Here is a 13,659-nt window from a genome sequence, read left to right as displayed (position 1 = left end):
TACAGCCCGTCCACCCAGCCCCCGGAGGAAGGGATGGTGATTGGATGGGAGCCGGGGGTGGGGCTCCGAAGCCAGCCGGCGGCTCCGCCTCCAGTGCCCAGCTTGGTAAAGGAGCGAAGGGACCTCAGAGAGCAGAAATTCCCAGGGGCACAGGATGGTGCTAAGCAGGCCCCTGGACCCTCACCCCATAGAAGGAAGAAGAAGGTAAATCTGGGAAGACAGTTGGAGTAGATGAGTAGGTAACCCGGCCCTTTGGCTGGATTGGCCTATACAGAGCTCCATGGGAAAGAGAAGGGCAGGGAACAGAGGGCAGTTATGAGAGTCACACCGAAAAAAGACCAAAAGCACACACATACTTCATTTTATTCCAAAAGCATTTAATTGAATTTCTCAATGTTTTTCAAAAACAAAAAGATCCAAATCAGAGGTAAAAAGGAACACGGAAAATTCCACTCAAGTGGTGTCACAATCTCGGGGTTATGCTCCAGGCATGGCAGAACCCAAGAAGGCTCAATACCTGCCCTGGGCCCAGCCTAAACCTGCTGACTACCACACCCTGTAGACCATGGCCAGTGCTCCCTGCTCCCCAACCCCCAAACACCCCAGAGATGGGGGCCTGAGCAAGTAAAAGCCAGCCATGACTCTGCCTCAATCTAGGCCTGTTTGCTGGCCTTCAGTGCCATCCCACCCCTGGGCAAGGCAGGCTTAGCAGCTAAGGGAGGCTAGGGGTCACAAGGCCATGCAGCATGAGGCTGAGACGCCGGGCTGCTTTGCCAAGTGAGTTGTGTGGTTCAGCCTGCAGGAACTGAAAAAGCTTTTGGCGCACCTGGGCCATAACAGAGCCCATGTGGTCCCGAGTGATGGGGTCACTGTGGTCCAGGTGCATCACGGCCTCTTCCAGGTAGCTGGGGATAGCGGGGAAAGAACAGGCTACAGGTGGGTGCCAGCAGTTGGGAGCGCCCCCTGGTGGCACTGATGCCCAGAGGGAACCCTTGGGGTGAGGGCAGAGGGGACTGGTGAAGAAAATTAGGGAGGAGATTCAGGCAGAAGTGGGTGTCAGCTTCAAACTGCTCCCTCCCACTAGCGCATTCCACAGCTCATCTCCCTGTCCCTGACTGCCCACACTTACCTGAGCTTGAGGTCAGTTCGAGTGCCAAGGTCAGATGCCAGCTGCTGGATGAGGGAAAGGAGCACAGGCTGGGAAAGCGGGCAGGGTGGCTGCCCAAAAACCTGGGCTGGGTCCACAGTTTCACACACATACAGCACTAGGCTCAGGTCAGCAGCTGTTAGGGCCTGGAGGAGAAAAAAGCAGCAACATTTACAGTGAACATCAGGATGGAATGTCTGCTTGTCTGAACTGTGTGGCCTGGGGGCAGATGACCACAGGGTGGGCCAGTGAGAGCTCCAGAGGGGCCCAGAGAGAGCCCTGTAAGGCCATGTAGTTACCCTAGGGGATCAAGAAATGGTTCCTGAGAAGGGTAGTTGTAAAGCAAGGTGGGCTAGGTGGGAAGAAAGGAGTCCAGGAAGAGGAAGCAGCAGGGACAATGGCCTGGAGGCCAAAGGGAACCAAGAACACTCTGCTGGGGCCAGAAGGTACAAAGCCTGGTGGGTGGAGTGGAATGTATGGTGTGTGGGCCTTGTCAAGAGACACATGACCCTTACCAGGGCCTAACACCTATCGTACCTGCTGGAAGGCCTGATTGAGATGGCCCTGCTGCAACAGCTGGAGGATATGGGCTTGCTGGGCCTGGCAGTCAAGGTGGGCAGAGGGGACAGGTGTGCCAGCAGCTGAACGCATGGCCTGCATGATGCTGGAGGTGACAGCGACCTGCTGCTCCTTGAGCGCCACACTCACCTCACCCTTAACAATGCGTTGTACCTGTGCTAAAATGGACTCCTGCAAGCTGCAAAGGTAAGTGAGTGAGGTGAAGTGGACAGGGAGCCCAATCTGGCCTTCCTCAAACCCACCACCCTGCCCACACACCTGCCCACAGCCACGTGCAGCTGATGCTGCACCTCAGCCCGAACACTGCTGGCCACAGTGGCTGCCATCTGCTCGGTGGCACTCTGCAGTGTGCTGACCAGGCCCCGCAGCTGGGCCAGCACAGGCTCCCTGGCCTCCTGTTCCCGTGCCTTCCGGCTCTTCATGTGGCTTTCTAGCTGCTGCAAGTCTGAGGGGTGACCACAGGGAGTGTAAGAGGAACAGTAGGAAAGCAGAGGATAGTCGTTCCCACCTTGGGCCACATGACCCCACTCACATTCCTGTGTCCCCACCCGGAAGCTATCATTGATTTGCTGGAACATGGCCTGGCAGCTCTTCTCAAAGGCCGGCAGCACCACACTCTGGAAGGCTTCTCGGTAGGCAGCCTGCATCGGCCCCTGTAATGTGTCTGCAGCTGCTCGGGCAATAGCATCAGTCAAGTTCTGGAATTAGAAGGAGGGGCCAAGTTGAAAGCCTGAGCGCAGCCTGGCCTGACTAGGCCAGAACCACCACTTCCACCCACATCTTGGGACCTATAGCACCTTGGACTTGAGCAGCTTAGAGATGTTCTCTTTCATGCTGCCCTCCACAGCTGTGAGCTTGGTGGCTACTGAGTTGCTCAGTTGGCCTGCCACAGGCTCCAGACTCCTTGAGACACCTGGGAGAGGGGAATAGGAGAAGGTAGAGCCAGGAGAAACTTGACAGGTACCCCTACTCCCACCTGAACCATCCAAAGGGAGTGTGTATATAAAACTCACATGGAGGGACTGTCTTCTTGATCTCATCCCGTAAGCTGCGCTCCAGCCGCCCAGCTACAGCTGAAGACAGTGCCTGGGACAACTGTTGTGTCAGCTGCTCCTGCAGCTGCCCTCCCCGCTGCTGCCCCTCAGCCAGTGCTCGCTCCAGCCGCCGCTCTGCGCCATAGCTAAGGAACAGGCCTGGAGCAGGTTGTGTACTCCTTCCCAGGCCAAGAATGCTGCCCCCATCCCTATGCCATGTTGTGCTACCAGCCTCAAGGATACGCTCCTGCTCGTGCCGGGTCTCAAGGGCACGTTCTACGTGGCCTGTGACAGTGTTCTGCAGACCTTCGAGTTGGGTGCACAGACGCTGCAGCAGCTCTTCTTGGCTGTGCTGCAGCTCTGCCAGCTCTCTCTGCTGTTGCCAAATTAGCGCTGGCCAGTCCTCAGGGGGCTCTGCTACCTGCCAGTAGCACTGAGAGTCACATGATGCCTGCCCCACCCATCCCCACAAACGAGACCAGGGAATGGCCCAGAGCCCTTCCCCATCCTCACAGGGTGAAATTCCCATGAGTACAAAGTGCGCTCATTCACTTACCTGGTGCTCTGTGAGCCGGGATCCCATGGCCGCATCCCTACCATAGGCGAGAAGCACCTCAGGCTACGTCAGGCAGCCTGGAGACCCCCCTCCCCCATCCCTAGGACTCCTCCCTACCCATCATCCTTCTTGCTTTTCCTCTTGAGCTTGGGTGACGCTCGAGGGGATCCCTTGGTCTTCCAGTCCTTGGCAGGCAGCCGTGGAGCAGGAACTTTGGTGCCAAAGCTTCCTGAAGCAGAGGCAAGGCTGGCCACCTCATCATCGTGATCACTATGGGAAGGGGAAGGAGGGGTAAGCCCCTGCCCACTTGCTGCCCACCCCCCCATGAGGGCAATGGCATAGGGTGGCATCCACCTTTGCTCTGCACTGGCATCCTGGCTGTCACGTTGCTGCAGCAGGTGATATGGTGGTCGGTGGAAGGCCAGGCTCTTGTGCTTTTCCTGAAGGCCATTCCTTGGGCTGGGGGACAGGCCGATTCAGCAGTGGATGATTCTATCTGAAGCCCCTCCTAAAGCCTCCTCCTAGCTAGCACACTTTTCTCCTCCCAAGCTCCTCACCTTTCTGCAAGAGTGCTGCAGGTCTCACGAGTAATGTCAGGTGCCGTGGGCCAAACCTGACCGTCAGGGGTCGAGGCCTCCTGGGTCAAGGCTGCCTCCAGGAGGGAGGGGGTATTATGCCGATCTCCGTCCCCAGGGCCTCCATCAAGGCCAAGCTGGGGGCCAAGTTCAGGCCCTGGCCGGGGCCGTGGGGACAGTAGGTGCAATGCTGAGGCGGCTGAAGCCATACTGTCTGGCTCAAGGCCCTCTGGTGCAGAGGAGCCAAAGCCACGGGACAGGGCCTCAGACGCAATCTCAGGGATGTCCTGGGACAGGGCAGTGGAAGCTGAGGAGATGACATCAGGGGAGCGGGTACGGCTCGGGGAAGCTTGGGGTAGCCCCAGGGGCTCCACTTCCTGCAGCTCCAAGGACAGTGCAGAGGCAGCAGTAGGCACCTAAGGTGGGCCAAAGATGGGGCTTAAGTGACAGGTGAGGCAGGGATGGGGGACACAGACGAGGCACTAGTATTAGAAGTAATGAGAGACGGGGCAGCAGGGAAGTGGGGATACAGGTCAAAAATGGGGCCATAGCCCAGAAGAGGAAGTGGGGACAGGGAGGCTGAGGAGAAACCTTCCAGGAAACATAGGAGGGTGAGATGACTTCAGGGAAACATGGACTACGTAGGGAAGAGCAGGACCAGCAGCAGGGGGCTGGGAGAAGCCCACCACCCACCTTTCCTGCTGCCACCCACCTGCTCCCCACACTTCACACACACCCATTCACATACCTGGCCTGGCCCCTTGGGAGTCAGTTTGTCAGCTGGGGCTGGGAGCAGGCTGGGCAGGAGGCCACGCGGGCTTGCCTGCAGGCTGCCACTGCTGCTCATTGCCAGGCTGCCATCCAGCTGCAGCTTGGGACTCAAGGTCAGCTCCTCAGGTGGCCTGGTGGGGGAAGACTGAGGTGTCAGCAGCCAGAGCTTGGCGTCACCTGGCACCAGCCCCTGCCATCCTCCATCTCTGACCCTTGCCTCACCTGGCCAAGGAGGGGTCCACAGCTGAGGTGCTGCTCATGGCAGACACAGCTGTAAGGGAGCTGCTGCTACCACTGCTGCTGCTGCTGCTACCACTGCTGCTGCTGCTGGGAGAGGCAGTGATCTGGAGAGATGCAGGGAATTAGAGCTGTGGCCTGTGGCTGGGGCATTCCCAGGTCCCCCTACCCTGGGAGAGTACCTGCTGCAGAGAGGCGCTAGGTGTCATGAAGGCATCAGGTGTCATCAACTTGGGCTTGGTCTCACTACTCAGACTGAGGAAGTCGGCGGGTGCAGGCAGCTCCACGATTCGTCGGAGGTCAGGCTGGGAGCCGTGAGTGGATGACCCCAGGCCCTCAGAGCCCAGTTCAGGCCGAGACTCTCCAAATGCTACAGGGCAAGTTGCCACTTGAGTCAGATCTCAGACCCTGGTCAGTCCAACTTACCCTACCTCCCTCTCACGCCCTACTCACTAAAGTCCTCGTGGGCAGTGTGCGTGGGGAGCGGGGCCACTACATCAGGGTTCAGCTGTGGCTGGAAGCGAATCTGCACATCTTGCAGTGCCCTGCAGGAAGAGAAGGAGAACAGAGTGCTCCAAGGGCCAGGGTCAGTAGAGTGGAGACAGACACAGACAAGGCACTGGTGGGCCTGCCCAAACACTCACTTAGTATGCACACAAAAGAGCTTGATGAGCACACCGGCCGCAGACTCCATGGCACCGGCTCCGTGGGTACCATCTGAAAGAACAGTGTGGATGATTAAGCCCCTGGGCCTCTCTGTGCCTCCACAACCCCCTAGGATATGGACACATAGCTCTGACCCTGAGGCAGCTTACCAGCACCCAGGCTGTCATTCTCCTCCTCAGCGGGCAGCACCTCAGTGTGCCGCAGCCGGCAACGACTCACAACCTGGATACCGAAGCTTAGCACAGGGTGGGTGAGCAAGAACTCCGAAATGGAGCTGAAGTAGGCACGGCCCTCCTCCTGGTTCTGTAGCAACTCCATCACATAGAGGACCTGCACAGGCAGCACGTTCCTAACTGAGCTCAGAGGCTAAGAGCTGCAGATGTACCCCCTGCCCTCCGCCATCCCCTATAATCCCAGCTCTGCCCAGAGTACCCTATGGTAGCCTACCTTCCGTTGCACATCGCTGAGAATCAGATATTCTGCTGAGAGATCCAAGCAAACCTTGAGGCTAGGGGGCACACTCACTGAGCTAAAGATATCTGGTGAGAAGCTAGGGAGCCACAAAGCAGAGTGAATGAGGCTAAGAACTCCAGGAACCCATATTCCCAATCCTGCTGCCCCTGCCCAGTTCCCCAGCCTCCCAGCCCTTGCTAACCGAATAGTCTGCAGGCAGGTCCAGGACACTGTGCACCACATCTTTAGCTCCCGGTTCTGGTCAGCACCAGTAATAAGGAACCTCCAGAAAGGGACACTGCAAGACAACAAGGCACTGAGTGGCTGGCTGGGCCCCTGCTGGGAGCCATGGACCAGCCCACCACCCACTTGGCTGCCCACTCACTCACTCAGGGTCTTGTTTCTTATGGTTGTCACAGAACAGGAGGCAGGAGAGGGGCCGCCCATCATGAGGCTTCCACTCATGCAGACACCTGTAGGTAGGCAGATGAGGGGCTTAAGTGAGCAGTCTGGTCTGCTACCTGAGGGGGATCCTGGTCTCTCAGGCCCTGCCTTACCTTGGCTCATCTTGTCCCTCAATGTAGATCTGCCAGAACTTGACATAGCCATCATGGCTTGCAGTAGCCAGCACAGTCCCATCAGGGGAGAGGGCTCCTTCACTGAGGCACTAGGAAGAACCCAAAAAACTTTACTGACTAGAGGTGAGAACGAGCCCCTCTCAAGTGAAGATGGTAATGAGCTGGGCTGACTCATGGTTGGACTGGCATGCTTGTGTGACTGACTGAATGAACAGGGTCCCTAGAGAAGGCCAGACCTGCAGGGTGCCGCTAGGTATGGAGAAAGCTGCACAGGCGAGAGCTACTTTGAGCTCAGAGTCCCCATGGGCAGAGTGCCAACAAAGCTGCCTGGGCAGCTGTGGATATAGGGAACAGAGGATGGATATGAGGAAGAGGGGAGGGCAGGGGAGGCAAGCAGTCACAGGCTTACCGTGCTATGACCTTTTACCACAATGAAGCCCTGCTTGATCTGGCTGACATCCACAGGCCAGGTGCTGTGGCTGGAGCGGAGCATGTCCAGGTCCCACACTTCAGCCTGGAAGGCACAAGGAGGTGAATGTGCAGCCCATGCCTACACTATGGCTTCTCTGGCGCCTCCTCACCATGCCAGCCCCCTCACCCGGTCTTCATGCAGCAGGGCCACTGTCGGGCTGCTCTCTTCACAGCAGTCCTCGCTCTCCTCAGGGATGAAGGGACACCAGATGATCCTGCGGAAGTGGTTCAGTGGCGTGCCCTCTGGCTGCCGGATATGGACCAAGATCTCTTCTCTGAGCAGGGTGTTAAGGGCTAGATAAGTGAATGAAGAGGCATGACAGCCCCAGCTCCGCCCACCCTTCTTCAGTCCCACTACCCTACACCAAGGAATGGATACTGAATTTTGCCATTAACCAGAGCCAAGCGCCACACGAACAGGTTGCCTGCCTCATCCAGGCAGGCCAGCTGTGGAGAGTTGAGGTGCGCAAAAGCCAGATCAGCCACACTGCCTGTGAAGCCCTTGAGCAAGATCCGCTCCGAAGTGCTGACACTGATTACCCGCACCATGGCAGAGCCATTGTTGGCAGCTAGAATCAGGAGAGCAGTGGACCATGAGTGCATATCCAGGCTCAGGCAGCAGCAGAGAAACCCTGCCCCCTGCCTGTCTCGCTGCCACCACCATAGTCTCAAGCTTGGTTTTCCCACCCAGCTCCCCAAGAGGCAGCATGGACAAAACTTCCATTGTACCCCCTAAGGCCTGAGTGGCCTGATGTTGGAGCTGGCTCTATGGGACAGCCAGCAGAACATTCCCTCCTCCCCACTGTCCTTACCCCGAATGGCATAGGCCAAGAAGGAGTTAGACACAGCAATCAGGTTGCCATAGTAGTACTTCTGCTCCCAGTCATACTTGGCGACGGGCTGAATTTTCACCTGAGAACCCAGGGTGAGAAAAGTCATAGAAGCTGAGGGCTGGGGTAACTTTCCCAGAACCTAGGCGGTCCCCAACATCCCTGGGGATGGGAGAGGACATAGGTGCAAGTCCGGCTACCCACTGTTACTTCCTGGAGCCAGACTCCCACAGAGGCTTGGCATCCAGCCCTGGTTTCCTGAAACTGGGAAACTAACAAGGTGGTCCTCATAGGAACTGGAAGTATGAGGGAGACCAGAGAGGCTGGGTGTGCCCCCATATATTATATATGCCACAGCATCCTAGTACCTACCTTGTTGCTTCCCCGGGCCTTGCTTGAAATGCTAGAGTCACTGCTGGCCACAATCTCCACCTCCTTAGCCAAAATCCCAATGCAGGTAGAGCTATCATCTCCTGAGAGACAGCTGTGGGGAAGAGTGCAAAAACTTTGTCTCTTGTTCACCCAAAGGCTCAATGGGCAGGGTTGGAAGCAAAGATATAGCCAGCCTGGTGAAGGTATCTAGTCCAATGCTCAGCTTTGCCTGGTCCCTGGCTCCAGACCCATAGAACCCCTTGCTCAGCCCCTTCCTTGGGAATGAGCCTACTTTCATTCTGATATCCAGGCCAAACCCTTGAGCTTGTCTTTGCCTCTCATTGTAGTGAAAGCTCAAGCTCCACCCCAGGTCATCCAGAGAGGGAGCAGCAGAGGCTGGTGGCCCCACTCACCCATCTCATGCCTTTAGCTAGCAGACACCCAAAACATACCATCACCACCACTGTCATCTCCTGGATACTCACATGACCTGCTTCTCTTGCAGGCTAATGGGTGGCATGGTCCGAAGACCAGTCTTGTTTGTTGAGGTACCATCACCTGAGCAGAGGGGGTCTGGGACCAGAAGCCCATTGAGATCCCCATTGTAGGCACTGGATGGCCGTGGACTCTCTGCACTGGGGCCTGGGGACAGAGAAGGTCACTCTGATAAGGTTGCTCGACCTGCCCACAAACCTCTCCTCTTACAGTTTCCTTCCAGAACTATGAGGTGCTCTAGGAACACTCAACTGAGCAAAGCATGTCCATGAGGAGGGGGCCCTGTATCCAACTCTCATTCCATAAACACTGATGTATGCGGGACCAAGGATGAGCATGAGGCTATTCTACCTGGGGGAGGGGTACAAGCCATCAAAGACCGTTTGAGGCCAGTTCATACTTAGGCCCGGGTCAGTACAGAATAACTCTGTGGACTCTGAGTGAGGGCACAGCAAGGGTCAGGAAAGACTTCACAGAGCAGTCAGTGTGGCTAGAACACACAAACACAGCAAGGATGGAGGGAAAACAAAGCTGCAGAGGCCTCAGGTATGATGCTGTGGCACTTAGACTCTGCCTGTGGGCCATGAGAACCACAAAGAGTTTCAAAGGGGACGGTGATGTGGTCAGCTGTGGCGAGTGGGATGATTATTCTAAGGTAGCATGCAGAATGGTTGAGAATCTGGGTGAGAAAGATCAAGGCCTAGACCAAGGTAGTGTCAGGGTCTGGAGAGAAGATAGACTCCTAAGGCATATGAGGGGCTGCCCCATACAGAAATGGCTCAGAAGAAGCTAGTTTGGGTAAGAAAACTCACGAGGTAGGGACATAAAGGAGCTAGACCAAAAGGAGAGAAACTATAGGGCAGAGTGTGGCGTCAGAAAAGACAGCATTTCAGTTCTTTGCAACTGGCTGGGTTTCAAACAGGCTCATAGGCTTAGACACCATTACCAAAACCCCCAGGTGGCAAGAGCCTAGGGCTCCACATTCAGGAACATAGAAAGTTTCCAGTCTTTTAAGTTTTTTTTCTTTTTTTTTTGAGACGGAGTTTTGCTCTTGTTACCCAGGCTGGAGTGCAATGGCGTGATCTCGGCTCACCGCAACCTCTGCCTCCTGGGTTCAGGCAATTCTCCTGTCTCAGCCTCCTGAGTAGCTGGGATTACAGGCACGCGCCACCATGCCCAGCTAATTTTTTGTATTTTCAGTAGAGATGGGGTTTCACCATGTTGACCAGGATGGTCTCGATCTCTTGACCTTGTGATCCACCCGCCTCGGCCTCCCAAAGTGTTGGGATTACAGGCGTGAGCCACCATGCCCGGCTAGTTTTTTTTTCTTTCTTTTTTTTTTCCGAGACGGAGTCTTGCTTTGTCACCCAGGCTGGAGTACAGCGGTGCAATCTCAGCTCACTGTAACCTCCACCTCCTGGATTCAAGCGATTCTCCTGCATCAGCCTCCCAAGTAGCTGGGATTACAGCTCACGTAATTTTTATATTTTTAGTAGAGACAAGGTTTTACCATGTTGGCCAGGCTAGTCTTGAACCCCTGGGCTCAAGCAACCCACCCACCTCAGCCTCCCAAAGTGCTGGGATTATAGGCATGAGGCACTGCACCTGGCCTTCAACAGTCTGAGTTCGGACCTGGTCCTCCAGTGAGAGGAGACAAGAAAGCTCCTTGGCAAACAAGGGAATTAAGTGCCAATCAATAAATAAAGGAGTTATAAGGAAAGCGTCCAGGCCACTTCATTCATATCAGAGCCACTTTAGCTGCTCAGGGACAAGCTGACCACTCTCCCTTCCATGAAGGCTACCATGAGGACAACCAAAAACAAGGCCCTGGCTGTACATGTTTGGCCATGCCAGGCTCTACCAAATCTCTGCAGTCTAGTCTGCAACTGCTGAGCAGCAGGAGAGGTCCACACTTGACTCATGAGTAAAGAAGGCACACACTCCAGGCCTGGGGCAAAGGGCCCAGTGGTCTCAGGCAGCAGATGGATTTTCTGAGAGTAGACGTTAGTTGAATCCACCCTTAGTGAGCACCAGTGCCTTCCAGAAGCAGCCAGTCTGGGCCTCCCAGCAGGTGTAAGAACAAGATCTGAGGAAACATCAGTTCTCCACTGCACACCCACACCACCATCACCAGTCACTTCAGAGATTCCCAAACCTGTCAGTAAACTAGTGCCTGCATACGTGCTATTTCCTTTTTGTAATAGGTGGCTTCTACATAGGTGCCTTGAGTGCCTTTCCTGACACCCAAGCCCTTGTTCACATTACAAGACCTAGCCCAGTCTCCCCTCTCAGACCTGCACTCTGCATTCATCAGCCTCCACCCTTCCCATGCCCATCACAGTATCAAGACACTCCTTTCTTTCAATGACAACAGTATATTACAACCCTGTTAGCTCTCTGTGTCTTGGGGGATCTTTGGGAGCAAGACTAGTTCTTAGGTATCATTAAGAGCTAAAGTGAAACATGAATGAATGGAAACCAATTAGTGCTTGCAGATATTTGTAGCCTAATTCAGTCAGGGTGGTGCGGTCTGTGATTTGCCTTCATCCCAGAAAGAACATGGAACTGAGGCTGGACACCTTCCTCCTGGAAACCAGTTTCAGAACGGGAGGCCTGGAGTCTATTCCAGAGGGAAGGGCAAGTTATGGAGGGGGACTGGCGGCTCTTCAGCACCGCTATTAAGCCTAGGCCCAGAATTCCATATACGGAGCCCAGACAAGGCCTCCGAACTATGGCGAAAGCTGAGACGCCAGGCCGGTCCCAGAACACTAGAGACCTCGGGGCCAGGAAACCAGAGGGGCCCAGCGGATTCAGAGAAGGGGCCTCACCTTCAACTGACATGCTGAAGGACGAGGCAGAACAGCCTGAGGACAGGATAGGGAGGGGTCACACCCAGGGGTCTGCGCCCTTCGAGGGGGGCAGTGAAGGAACTCCGACCTCCGTCCACCCTTCCCGGTGAGAGGATACAGAGCTGGTCATAAAGGAGCTGTGGGTTCCAAGGGCGGTTCAGACGCTCGCTGCCCTTTCGTCAGTTCGTCTGGGGCCCACCCCCGCAACCCTCGCTCACCGCCCGCTGGCCGGTCCAGCTTGAGGATGTCCCGCAGGTGCTGCGTGGCGTCCTCGATGTCGATGCTCGCGCAGGAGGCCATGGGCCCGGCGGTGGGCGCCCCGCCCGCACTGCGTTCGTTCCGCCGCCGCCGCGCACCACCCACCCTCGCCCAGCCGCGACAGGGCGAGATAGCCGGACGCCGGTCGCTACACTCAGTCCACCCTCAATTCTCAAGCCGCCGCCCGCGCAGCGTCCCTCAGCCCCGCCAACCCCACCAACCGCCTCCACTTCCGGCCCCCACAAGCCGAGGCTCCCGGAACCTGCCAGGGACAGAGAAGAAAGGTTCCGGGCTGGGGGCGGACGCCTAAACCCCTCCTGCAGCCCGTCCCCTTCTGCGGCCCCGCCCCTGTACCCGAGGGGTCAGGGAAGTTCCACATGGCTGAGGTAAGCGTCCACGCATTGGGCCACCCAAAGCCCTACTCTACTCAGAAGCCGCCAGGTCCCTGCCTACTCTCAGAGTGTGGACTCTGATGGTCCTAGGATGGGGTCAACTCAGCCGCCCGTGCTAAGGTCCCTCAGACTCCCAGAATAAGCTGAATTGGCAGGAACCTCAGGTTCCCTTCGGGGAATGGGTCGTAATAACTCAAGGCCTGAGGCGACCATCGAAGCCATAAAACCCAGGAACTGCAAGAGCAGGGGAGATGGTCCCACCACAATAATCAGCCTTTGTTCCCTACTGTCCCCCAGCACCCCCTTGTCCCACCTGGCACCCTCAGGTTGGAAGAAAGAAACCAGAGTTTACAAATTCCTCTTTATTGCAGACAGTTCAGGCACAGGTACATGGAAGCTGTATTGCAGATTTTATACAGGGTGGTTTGAGGCAGCAGGTACCTACCTCTTCCCCACCCCCACTTCCCCAAATACACACCAGCCTAGAGATCATTCTCTGAAATCTCCTGAGCATGCTGTCCTCTCAAACAGCACACCATCCAGCCCTGTGCCCAGTATCGCCAGGCAACCTTTGGGATTTGAGGAGGTCCTTAGCCTCCACCCATAGTGGAAGAGGGGAAGGGTATCCTTTTACAGATCAGATTTAGCTGTGGTATTCTTACCAATCCTAAAACCTCTAACAGGGCACTGACCCAAATCCTGGGTTTGGTTCTAGCCTATGGTTGCTACATTGCCACTCGGTTTATACCATCCAGAGGTCTGTGGCCTGAGGGGCTATATTTATACTGGGCAAGGCCTTTGTCCCCAAAACAGAGAAACAGAAACTGCCCTAATAGCTAAGACTGCCTGGGATTTGAAGATAGCATGAAGTCTGTATGCTGAGGAAGTGAGTGAGGCATGCAATGTCCTGCAGAGAGGTCTGAGGGTTGAGGACTCCCAAAGCATGAGTCTCTCACACTCAGACTGCCTCCTTCCACAGCTCCTGACCTATATTCCAACCCAACTGGGCCTGGCTTTGTGGGCAGCGGAGGCTGGCTCTGCTGGGTACTGGCCTTTGCGTAATATCCAAAGCAGGTGGGACAGGAGCTGAGCTGCCCTCCACCTGGCTTGGTGTATGTGGGGCAACCTGGATATGATCTTGATCCTCCTGGGGATATAGCAGGCCTCTCCCTTCATATTGCTGAGACCTCAGCCCGGAGGGCCTCTCCAGCTTCAACAGGATTCAGGATCATCTCTCCTACTGCTAGAGCCCTGAACCTACCCAGAGCAGAAGTCACGGAGGTATCAGAACTGACTGCACAGGCTTCAGTGCAAGAAGCTTCAGGCCAGACCTGAGCTCTCCCTGCCTGCTTTCCCAGGACCAGTTGCCCTGCAGGGTGGGAGGAACTGCCCTGCA

At 56.0% G+C, this 13,659-nt stretch overlaps 1 protein-coding gene across 3 annotated transcripts; it reads right to left on the bottom strand.

The window, feature by feature from the left end:
• Nucleotides 1–356: 356 nt before the first annotated feature.
• On the bottom strand, nucleotides 357–12,125 carry EDC4 (enhancer of mRNA decapping 4). Of its 3 annotated transcripts, XM_012468179.3 has the most exons (29): nucleotides 11,832–12,125; nucleotides 8,755–8,911; nucleotides 8,270–8,381; nucleotides 7,880–7,979; nucleotides 7,447–7,636; nucleotides 7,195–7,342; nucleotides 7,006–7,110; nucleotides 6,576–6,685; nucleotides 6,408–6,491; nucleotides 6,221–6,316; nucleotides 6,013–6,115; nucleotides 5,715–5,895; nucleotides 5,544–5,616; nucleotides 5,353–5,444; nucleotides 5,082–5,269; nucleotides 4,885–5,006; nucleotides 4,640–4,793; nucleotides 3,874–4,307; nucleotides 3,671–3,775; nucleotides 3,434–3,586; nucleotides 3,317–3,353; nucleotides 3,004–3,181; nucleotides 2,740–2,895; nucleotides 2,524–2,639; nucleotides 2,259–2,424; nucleotides 1,985–2,171; nucleotides 1,685–1,904; nucleotides 1,130–1,293; nucleotides 357–905 (listed from the first exon to the last, which is right to left on the bottom strand). In XM_012468179.3, exons 1-29 carry the CDS (start codon nucleotides 11,911–11,913, stop codon nucleotides 713–715), a joined length of 4,206 nt encoding a protein of 1,401 aa, XP_012323602.1. In that variant the 5' UTR covers nucleotides 11,914–12,125; the 3' UTR covers nucleotides 357–712. The 3 variants fall into 3 exon arrangements, with proteins under 3 accessions (XP_012323602.1, XP_064239266.1, XP_012323601.2); XM_064383196.1 differs by having other exon boundaries at nucleotides 2,740–3,181; XM_012468178.3 differs by lacking the exon at nucleotides 11,832–12,125 and having other exon boundaries at nucleotides 5,353–5,471; nucleotides 8,755–8,889.
• Nucleotides 12,126–13,659: the final 1,534 nt, after the last annotated feature.

Source organism: Aotus nancymaae, unplaced genomic scaffold (assembly GCF_030222135.1).
Source record: "Aotus nancymaae isolate 86718 unplaced genomic scaffold, 86718_ANA_hifiasm-v0.15.2.pri h1tg000030l, whole genome shotgun sequence".
NCBI lineage: Eukaryota > Metazoa > Chordata > Mammalia > Primates > Aotidae > Aotus > Aotus nancymaae.
This window is presented reverse-complemented; position numbering and strand designations above follow the sequence as displayed.

What these genes read in the sequence shown, in the direction of transcription:
- EDC4 (XM_064383196.1), bottom strand. Translation starts at nt 11,913, where the DNA reads ATGGCCTCCTGCGCGAGCATCGACATCGAGGACGCCACGCAGCACCTG. An exon ending in CACTGCCCACGAGGACTTTA is followed by an intron (nt 5,270 to 5,352) that starts GTGAGTAGGGCG and finishes CTTGCCCTGTAG; the next exon opens with CATTTGGAGAGTCTCGGCCT. An exon ending in AAAAGCAAGAAGGATGATGG is followed by an intron (nt 3,354 to 3,433) that starts GTAGGGAGGAGT and finishes CGCCTATGGTAG; the next exon opens with GGATGCGGCCATGGGATCCC.